Source organism: Scleropages formosus, chromosome 17 (genome assembly GCF_900964775.1).
Source record: "Scleropages formosus chromosome 17, fSclFor1.1, whole genome shotgun sequence".
Classification (NCBI taxonomy): Eukaryota; Metazoa; Chordata; class Actinopteri; order Osteoglossiformes; family Osteoglossidae; genus Scleropages; species Scleropages formosus.
The window spans coordinates 8,654,791-8,665,487 of NC_041822.1; the positions used below are offsets into that span (position 1 = coordinate 8,654,791).

Genomic DNA, 10,697 nt, shown 5'->3' on the forward strand with positions numbered 1-10,697 from the left:
TTAACACGTAACCGTCTTACCCAGTGAAGCACAAGCATGGAAAAGAAATGAGACCCTGAGTTTAATCCTGAAAAAACAGAGTATCAAACTGTTTTATGCAGTGTACAGTTTACATTTCCATTTCCATTTACATTTAAGTTAAGTGAAACTTGTTATAAACCAAGAGAAATTGTTACAACACAAAGGTGTTGCTACATGCTTAAAATACTTTGAATACAAACAGTTCACCAGATCTGACCCACCTTATTAATTCTACCTTTGTATTAATATTGTGCTGACAGTTTTATTCCTTTGTATTTTTTATGTTACGGCATCTATGTAAGCATTTCGAGCTTTTTAGTTTACCTGTTTATATGGCTAGGCACTGTATTCAAGTATCTTTCTTGGGTACGATAATACTTCATTCCACCTGATAAGAACTAGTGTTTTTTGCTTTGTTCTGTTCTGTGTTTAGTGGGACAATATAAAACCCTTTATAGAAGTGCATTTATATGGTTCTCTCTATATTATGCTCAGTGTGCAGAAATATCGACCTAGTGCATGAGATACCTTAGATGGAACCATTAAACACAATACCCCATCCGGAAAAAAATGCCAAATCCAAAGGATGACTTATAAAGACTACATTACATGTGGAACCTCTCATGACTGCTTGGTGCTTTCTGCCAGCATGAAGACAATCACAGTCATAAAACAGGCAGTCAGTCCCATCATAGCTCTAATTGGATTCTGGGTAGATGTGAAATTATTGTCCCACAGGGATCATTGTAGACGAGCAAGTGCAAACAAATCACTCTCAAGCACACCTGCTAAAAAATATGAGGAAAACAAAGTGTGGAAGAATAACACATCCATTGCAGCAAAGAATGCTCCGTGAGAGACGGTAGGCTCTTTGCTAAGAGTATGTGTCCAAATAAACTAAACACGACAGTAGTTCAGATGTGGTAAAACCTGTTCTGCTGAAACACCTTTTATATGAAGTGCTTGAGATGTGTTGTATTAAAATTTTGGTTTATTGTTGTGATATTATAGGGGGTGCGGTGGCGCCGTGGGTTGGACCGCAGTCCTGCTCTCCGGTGGGTCTGGGGTTCGAGTCCCGCTTGGGGTGCCTTGTGATGGACTGGCATCCCGTCCTGGGTATGTCCCCTCCCCCTCCGGCCTTATGCCCTGTGTTGCCGGGTTAAGCTCCGGCTCCCCGTGACCCCGTATGGGACAAGCGGTTCTGAAAATGTGTGTGTGTGTGTGTGTGTGTGTGTGTGTGTGTGTGTGTGTGTTGTGATATTATTGTTTCCTTTTTTGGGTATTTGTTAGGAGACATTTGATAAAATTTTTAGCACCTCATGAAAATTTTCCCAAACAGAAATGGGTTTGTGTTCTTACCAAAGTGTTAATTATTTTTTATATCTTTGATGTTACTGTTACTGAACTTTAGACTTTGTTGGTGCTTCCATGCCAGAGTGCAATGATCCTAGCCATCAAGGACTCTATTTCCAATTGTGATGGTCAGAGCTGAGATTTAGACCAGCGGAAAGACAATTACTTTCTTAGGAAGAAAGCTGCCCTCCTAGGAAGGAAGTCTCTCTCCTTCTGGTTCTCATTCCTGTTCGTTCCTCGTTTGGAAGAGTTAGCAAAGACAGAAGGATTTATATTGTGAAGGAGCAGCAGCAGTTGGAGAGTAAAGTATGAAAGTGCGCAGGGGTTAATTACTCTATTACTGGGCAGCTCAGCTAGGAGCTGTTTAAACATGGTGGTGTCAGCGGGGGATTAGGTCTCATTACACCAGATAAAGTAACACCAGCACCCCCATCCACTGCCTTTTACTGCACGTTTGTTAAGCGTGCTGAAGAATATTCATACAGCACAGCACCAGAGGAAGCGGGAACAAGAGATGAGAGGGAAGAAGCTACAAGAAGGGGATTCTTGAGGCTTAGCGCTCTTGATCTGTCACATCATCACCTGAGCTCGGCAAGACTGCAATTATCCCAAATACATGAGTACAGGTAGACTCAGATCTCTGACTCAGATTACCCTAAAGCATACCATCCCCCTGGGGATCTGATGGCACTCTCAGATTATGCAGCCCATTGCTTATGAGCAGTGTTGGGTGCTGTGTGGAAACAGGTATGAGGTCATCAGCAAAAGCAGCTTCCAGGATATTTAATATTGTTTGTCCCCATTTAAACCTATCAGTTTTCACAGGCCAGTAGGCTATGGACTTTCTCCAGTCTTTACCGTTTTAACTCCAGGTCTTTAAAACACATTATTCCTCTTCAGTATGACTGAGTGCCACATGAGAAAAGACAGTAGTGATTCCCCTCTGAATTGGTCTGAAGTAGGGCTCTTTTCATACATCCTTTTCTCAGAATGATGAGTAAATTTCAGTTGGAGACTAAGCATATGTCCCAGTCTATGTGATTGTGGTCTTGGATGGTAATGTTTAAATAGAACCTGATGAGAGGGACATACCAGTAAATCACAGCAGACTGCAGAGTAGATCATGTTTGACTAGTTGTGGAACCCTTTCAGTTTTAAATTCAAATAGCTTTAATGAAGGGATCCGTGGCGAGTCCGAGTCTGTGTCATAGATACTTATTTTACTGATATCCTGTACTAAGCTATTTATTCCGGTTAGTCATGATAAAATTGTCATACCTTTGGATATGGCTATTAAGTTACTTCCACAATATGGATTTTGAGCAGTTTTTCTCAATTGTTTTTAATCAAATCGAAAGTTTTTCACTCACTCTCTCACCCCCTTTTGCTAACCACTTGTCCTGCTTATGGTTGTCATAGTGCGAAGCCTGTCCCTGGGCACAAGGCCTGGTGGAGGGGTACACCCCAGACAGAACACCAATCCTTAGCAGTTGAAAGTTTCTATAAAGTCAAAATATATGGTATACATACCCCTGGGGCATTTGAATCTTTTAGTTACCCTTAAAAAGAGTCAGAGTTTACAATGTAATATAATTAAGAATCAGTTATGACTGAAATTATCCACCCTATTGCAAAATGTAGACTAAGGAGCGCCATCAAGAGGCAATCACACTGTCTAAGAGTATAGACACAGTTTTCCAGCTGTGTCTTTCACTATAGTTGTGATTCAACTCCATTACATGGGATGTATTCATCAGATACATTTACATTGCATACATTGATTTACCAGACACTTTTCGCCAAAGAACTCTATGTAGTGTTATCAGCTCATACACCTTATTCACCAAGGTGACTTACACTGCTAGATACACTACTTACACTGGGTCACTCATCCATACATCAGCGGAGCACACACTCTCTGTCACTCATGCGATGGGTGAACCTGAACAGCATGTCTTTGGACTGTGGGAGGAAACCCACACCGATAGAACATGCAAATTCCAGACAGACTGAGCAGGCATTGAACCCATGTCCTCTTGCACCACCCGGGTGCTGGGAGACAGCAGTGCTACTCACTGTGCCACCATGCCCCCCAATAACACTGATAACACTGTGGCTTCATGAGCTGGATGAAAAAAATGTTTACACAACACTGTTCACCTCCTTAACTATGTCTTCTATTTCTTACCTTAATACTCCATTAAAGTTACTAAAGTAATTGATGGTTCATATTCCATCAAGCAGAGACTTCACTCATTCCAAGGGCAGACATGGAGAGAATGAACTAGGGTTTAATAAGAAGTTAATAGAAAACAATCATCATCCAGAAATATCAGTGGCAGTTGAAAAGTATTGTCAGTTGGATAATAGTGGGATTCACTCAGATTTTTAAGAGCCATAATAAATAATAACAAAGCACATGATAGTTAATCCCAAGACTGCTTTGGTTTCTGGTATGTTGCTTGTTGGGGAATGAGATTTTAAAAATCACATCTTCATGCAGATCAAACATAATAAGTGTTACCTATAAGAACCTTCAAGTGCAGACTGATGTCTTCACTATTATAGTTTCTTTTCTATTAATTCCTAAAACACAAAAATTGTGGTAAGAATTTCAAACTCAATTATACATTTGCATGAATTATTGTACTTATTGAAGACAGTGCAACACATTTAAATTCCATTCCTTAATCGTTGCATATTTTATAGCTAGAATGCCATGAAATTCGTATTATCAACATCTGTAGGTTTCAGCATCTTTTCACGGAACAATAGTTCTCTGAAAAAGATCTGAGAAGTTCTTGGGGTTTACAGTTAATAACATGTGAGAGGATGGATGACATGTTTTTCTTTTGGATTTCATATACAAAGTTCCATTTTACAGTTATGTATTTGAAACCCTCTGAAACCTGCAGAGCGTGTAACATAAAAATGTGTATTTTAGCTGTATGTCTTTTGAGTGTCACTCAGTGTGTTTGCTATTTCCACTTTTTATCACTTTCCTTTTTTACCTGTAAACTGATTGTTAGTGTTCATTGAACTTACGTGGATCAATTTTGAGAAATGAATAGATAACTTAGCATAAAGGGTTATCAAAATCAAGTTCACAAAAACAGATAAACATGCAGGTACTTTATTTCTTAGCGGCATTTGTGGTTACTACGGAAGGAAAATCACTGGGGGGTGCTGATCCTACCTGTTTTCACAGTAGCACTTCTACAAATATAGGTAGACTTGTTATTGATTAATATGAAATTATTCATGAGGGTCACTGTTTGATTCTAGTTTCTTTCAGTGGTTCTATTATATCACAGAAGAAAATCAATAACACCATCTGGATCTGAGTGCACTGAGCAGGGACACATTAATATTGAAAGTGTGCAGGTCAGATCTCTCTATGGGATTCGCTCAGCTTATCCGCTCCAATCACACAGATCTTGTCTACACTGTGTGGCCATAGTCCGTCAGCACTGAAACCACAAGAACGCAAGCTTAAAACTGCCCTTGCTGAGCGCGGTGTAGAGAAAAGAGCTCTCTTTGCAAATGGCATGTGATGTGCTTTTCAGATTGGTAAAACTGCACAGGAGGAGGCTTTTTTCACAATGTGATGCCATTGACAAGTCCAAAAAGAATAAGCATTTTGTTTTACTGCCATTAAGTGCTGTAATCGTTTTATACAGGATAATTATTTTCCTCATCTATGTAATAGATGAATTATCTTATGTGTCAGAGAGGGGTGGAACTCTTGTTTTGATTACAGGTGAGCTGGATGGTCACCTGTACCTCAGAATTATTCGTATTTTAGATACATTAGATACGTTATGTTCATCTTTTGGACCCTCACCATCTGTTATTAACAGCATTTAGAAATGTTGGTTAATAGCAAGAGTGCCCTCTTATACTGGCATCCGGAAAAGCTCAATTACTCTGTAAACAGCCTCTGGCGTTGAAGCTAATAGCAAGAGACCTCATTTACATAACATTATCTTAATTGAGCTGGAGGCCCATGGCTGGACCTAGCGTGAAAAAATGGAGAGATAATGTTACTGATGGGATGGTGATGGTCGAATGGCAACAATTTACCTGACAGATTTATTAATTAACAGCTATCCAGTTACACAGGCTTTAGAACAGATAAGTCAGTCATTGACGCAGTGGCATGCTAGTGCAATTGCTTTTAATGGGGTGCCTTTCACAAGGTCGGAACTATGAGCCGGCACACGCTGCAGGGACTCATCTGGATCCCTTTCCCCGTTTCCTAGAAGGGTTCCTCTGACTGTCCCAATGACATGCCTGGCACATTCAGTATAACAAGACCTTTGTCACAGCATCTGCTTTTTAAGAAAGAGCAGTAGGCTGTATTCAAATCGGGGAGAAGATGCCAGAGTTGGGACTAAATAACGACTTTGTTATTGACTATGATTTGGATAGTATTAGGCTGACATGAAATACATGGTTAACAGGGGCTCGGTAGTTCAATGGAAGGTGGGCGCTCAAAAAAATTGTTACAGACACAAATAGTGTTGTTTTCCTTTTTTACTTTCACTTTTTTCATTTGACAAACTAATGTGTCGTAACAGCGAACACTGATATTTCAATCCCATTCTTGACCCTTTCTTTTTCTCTGCATCTCATTCATTTTCTTTTTCCATCTCCTCCCCTTTGTGTTTGAGGTTGTCGTTAAGCTGAAAGATTCAGTTCCATGCAGTTCTATGGACTAGGAGGGGACTGGAGTAACTTAGACTTTGGTCAGGAATGATCACAGTGACTTGGGAGAGTTGTCTACTGTTTATGGAACAGCTGCATCTATTCCCCTGGTTCTAAATAACTGTGAAAGAGAAAAGTCAAATGTAATATTTCTTTGGTCCTAAGCAGACATGGAAACCATGAGATTAATGGGTCCAAAAAAGATGTGTTTTCAAACCTTTATTGAATACTTGACAGGGATTCTGCAGTTCTGAGGGAGAGGGGGCGCTTATCCTGGCAAATCAGAGCCAAAACCAAGAGCTTACTGACTTTCAATTTTGTACCTCTCATGACTGGATGGTGGAGGAAAATAGCACTCTTGCTGTGGTGTAAGGAATGGTCAGGATCATTTCAATTTCTTTTCAAACAACATAAAAATTGGTTCATAAAGTCCTAAGCAAGTTACTGTTTAAATGTGTCACTAAAATAATTTAGAAAGATGACTGAAATATTTATCATCTTTCATGTTAAAATGTTCTAGGCAAATGGACATGCAGAATTCATTTGCAGTTCAAACAGTAACAGTAAAATAACATGGAAATCCCATATTTAAATCCAAATGCAATTTTTTTTTTTGCAATTGCTACAACTGCTTGTCCCAAGTGGGGTCACGGAGAGCCAGAGCCTACCCAGCAACACAGGGCACAAGGTCGAAGGGAGAGGGGACACAACCGTGGACGGGATGCCAGTCCACCGCAAGTCACCCCAAGCGTGGCTCGAACCCCGGACCCACCACAGAACAGGCACACACCAAACCCGCCACACCACTGTGCACCCCCTTAAATTCAAATGCTCTGACTTTATTTTTTTAGAAATTCAGTTCCTATGACATGTTTGCTTTTTTGGACAATGTCGCTTGACTGCTTTGAAATGCTCCGTTTTACTTTGTATGGTCAGTGTATTAGTGATAAGTGTTTGCTGTTAATGAATGTGTAGTGTCTGCTGGGAAGTACTAGGCCAATACAGATTCAGTTTCCTAGTGGTAATCCAGCCTTTGGCCCCACTTCACCAGGCATTGCCTTAATAAGGGGTAACTGTGGTGTGTGCGCCCCCTTACTCATCCCCTGACTGCCGTCATCTCTCTCTCCAGCCCCGCCTGCTGCCAGTCTTTAACTATACTCCAGCTTGGCTGGTCTTCTGCTTGTTACAGCCGCAACACGAGTGCAGACAATCAAAGTCTTTGGGAACAATGAAATATGCATGGGCATCCGTGACAGGCAGATAAAGCAGGGCAATTAGCCACGTAATACTAGAGAGTTGTGGGCAATCGTCAGGTTCATCCGTCCTCTGGTCTCTCTCGCTCTCTCTGCCTCTCTCCACTTGCATAGTACTCTCCTGCTCTCTATTAGTTAAATGTATCTTGTGTGTCCGCTCCCCATCAAATCAAGCAACACTTCCTCTAATTGGCTTATAAATAATACAACAGGGCCTGCATTATAATTTAATCAGCGGTAAACATTGGAGGGGCCTTCTGTAAAGAATCTATCCCTCATTAATTTCTTAATTTGGGTAGATGGAACGGGAGGGAAAAGAAGGAGAGGACGGGTGGGGGGGAGATTAACAGAGCATTTCGGATTCACCTTAGCCAATGAGGCACAGGTAAAAAAGCACGAGGGGGGAAAGTGCCTCCGGCACACTGAATTGAAGTCGGTGCCCCCCACTACTCACTCACACGGACACATCTCCGGCAGCAGCGGTGTCACTTCATGCAGTGGTCATTGCTGAGAGACGACAGACTGCTGCAAGTTATCACATGTCAGTTGTCTAAAAATCAAACTGTTGAGTAAACCTCAGCCGGTGTAAATGAATTCCTTTCATGCAACCCCCCAACTATAACACACCATAACGCACATACGGCACCCCCCAACAACCCGGCAGTCCCCTTCCTCATCATCTTTTTTCCTATCAGCTTTATGAATATTTCATAATAAGGCATAAATATTAATTCTAATAGCTTTGCACAGTAGTTATTATTTATTTTTAAGACAAATATTCATTAAAATTTCAGGATATTCTTTCTCTTGAAATAATTACATATGCTCACACTGCAGTTATGGGGTTACCTAAAAAACCAAATATAAACATTTATGCTGTGAAAACACTGGAAGCGCAGAAATCCCCAGAGTTGCAGTGCTACATTTAGGTCTTTTTAAGAAGCCAGTCAGCTGTCATTCAAACATGCCTCAACATAAAGGACCGGAAAACAAGGATATAGCAGTCAAAATATACAAACAGATTGAAAGTCTAAAACAATTGTAACTATAACTAATTATGTTATAATCAATTAATAATTAAGAATAAATACTGTCAGTTCTGAATACAGTCCTGTCGTTTATAATCCACAACTTATATTTGTTTTTGAGCTCTTGCGAAGTAATTTTGGTTTTAAAGTTTGAATGAGATCACAGTGAGAATGCACTTCAAGTGATGTCCAAACAGCCCACATTAGAGGCAACAGCAGCAGTCAGATTACTCCTCCTGACCATCACATAAGAGCCACCCCATGTCGAGCATCTTTTGTCTTGCAGCATAAGCCTTTCGTGTTCATGTAGCCACCTATACATGGAGTGATATACTCTTGCTCTGCTAATTATTTCAGCTTATATGATATTTAGCCATGAAGATTATTGTTCTCAAAGGATATTTTGCAGCTTGTACCATGCATGTATGGTATATAGGTGTTTGAAGCCAGACTCTTTATTGTTAAAAGGAACATATTAAAGCTGACCTTGAAATGATGAGGTTCTTCCTCCTTTACGGTCTAAATATAAAATAGTGGCAAGTGTCATCTCAGTCTTTGCCATCTCTCATCTTTGGGGAAAAGAAAAATGAAAAGACGTTGAAGTGTCTCATGAAAGATTTTCTTATGACGTCTTATGAAAGATTCTCAGAAAACCAAAGGTATTCCCATACTGCTATGACGTACTTTGTGTTTAACATTGTCATTATTAAAGAAATTTTGCTCTTGTTTGGACTCAACATCATGTTCTACATGAAGAAAGAAAAAAACAGGACTCTGGAATATTTTTTGTTTCTTCTGATGTGTCCAGGAAACTCACATGAATCTTCTCTTGGGCCTGAATATGATGGTAGCCAAATCCTACTGGACAGAGCCATCAAGCAGGATATATTGCAGGAACAGCCATGACTAACTGCATATAAATTATTTTTTGTGCCTGATCAATGGTTAAATTAAAATGCCCATCATACATTAAGCAATCTATTATAATTACTCACGAGGCTTAGTCGACTAAAGGATGATTTTTGGTGGGACACTGAAGGGGCAACTGATGACAGACTGATTCTGGGAAATGTGAAAACATGACACCTTTGCTTGACCATGATGTTTTACAGTGTTCCTGTACTTGAAAGCAACCCGGTTTATGCCATTTAGAGTTTTGGTTACAGGAAGACTCACTTCTCACTCCTTAAAGAGTATTGTATTAAAACAGTATTGTTTAGCTCTTTGTTTTAGTTGAAATAAAGATGCTGAGGAAACTACATACAATGAGGTCTTTGTATCTTGGAGATGTTAGGGATGTACAACTGGCACATAGCCTCACTGATTGTTTTGATGTCTCTCTTTCTTCAGGGTCTTTTTCCTGGAGGTGACTGATGAAGTTGCAAGTGAAGTAGTTACTTTAAGGGCAGTCGATCCCATCACTGGTGAGAGGTAAGCAATCATACTGTGATGTGTCCGACTTGTATGTAATGTCAGCATACTATACCTCTCCCTGGTTTTCCCATTATGTGCTTATGGATGGTTCATCTTTGCTTCCTCTAGGTACCATTCATTGTATAAACCAGCCCCCAGCCCAGAAATAGAAGCCCGTTTGCAGCACAACCCACGGGACTCAGAGGACCGGCTGCGGAGCCAACTGAAACAATACTCGGCCAGTGTCCCGGCTTTGAAGGCCATGTACCCTGGCGCTCTGAGCATCAACGTTGACCAGGACCCCCACGCTGTGTTTGAGACCCTGGAGAGCTGGCTAGTACAGCGTGTGACCACCGCAGGACTGCCTGGTGTTGTGATGGATGTCAAGGAGGGAGGAAGCTTGTAACTTGTACATAACATAATGCACTGCAGACCACATTACAGTTAGCCCTGAAGAGTTTTTTTATACGGATCAATTCTCTACATGCTTCTGTGTGGGCATGTAGAGAGGGCAGCTGGTGCCTTTAGACCCAAAGGTTACAGGTTTGATTCCCCCTCCTGCTGTAGTACCCTTAAGCAAGATACTTACTGTAATTTACTCCAGTAAAATTACCCAGAAGTATAAACAGGGAAATAATTGTAAGGGACTTGCATTGTAAGTCACTTTGAAAAACAAGATCAGCAAACTGAATAAGTGTATGTGGATTACACTGGCTTTTATGTTACAAATTTTCATAGATACATCTAATTTATTTGGTTAGTTGTATTTTTTTTTTTTAACTATTCTCTTCACTTTTCTAAAATTTCTGTCTGTAGTGGAGTTGATGTAATCTGTGTTTACTAACTGAGCTGAGAGATGTCATTAAAACAAAGTTAATAAAGTAAAAATAAGTGTTTTTATTAGAGGCTTATTTCATAATTG

At 40.3% G+C, this 10,697-nt stretch overlaps 1 protein-coding gene across 4 annotated transcripts in view; it reads left to right on the forward strand.

Annotated features, from left to right (window-relative positions):
• Positions 1-10,347, forward strand: part of ak8 (adenylate kinase 8) — a 37,039-nt gene extending 26,692 nt beyond the window's left edge. For all 4 annotated transcript variants that reach the window (XM_018759370.2, XM_018759367.1, XM_018759369.1 and 1 more), the window contains 2 exons: positions 9,713-9,793; positions 9,905-10,347. In XM_018759370.2, coding sequence (XP_018614886.1) covers positions 9,713-9,793; positions 9,905-10,181 — 358 coding nt within the window. In that variant the 3' untranslated portion in view covers positions 10,182-10,347. The remainder of the gene's footprint in view (positions 1-9,712; positions 9,794-9,904) is intronic.
• The last annotated feature ends 350 nt before the right edge of the window (positions 10,348-10,697 follow it).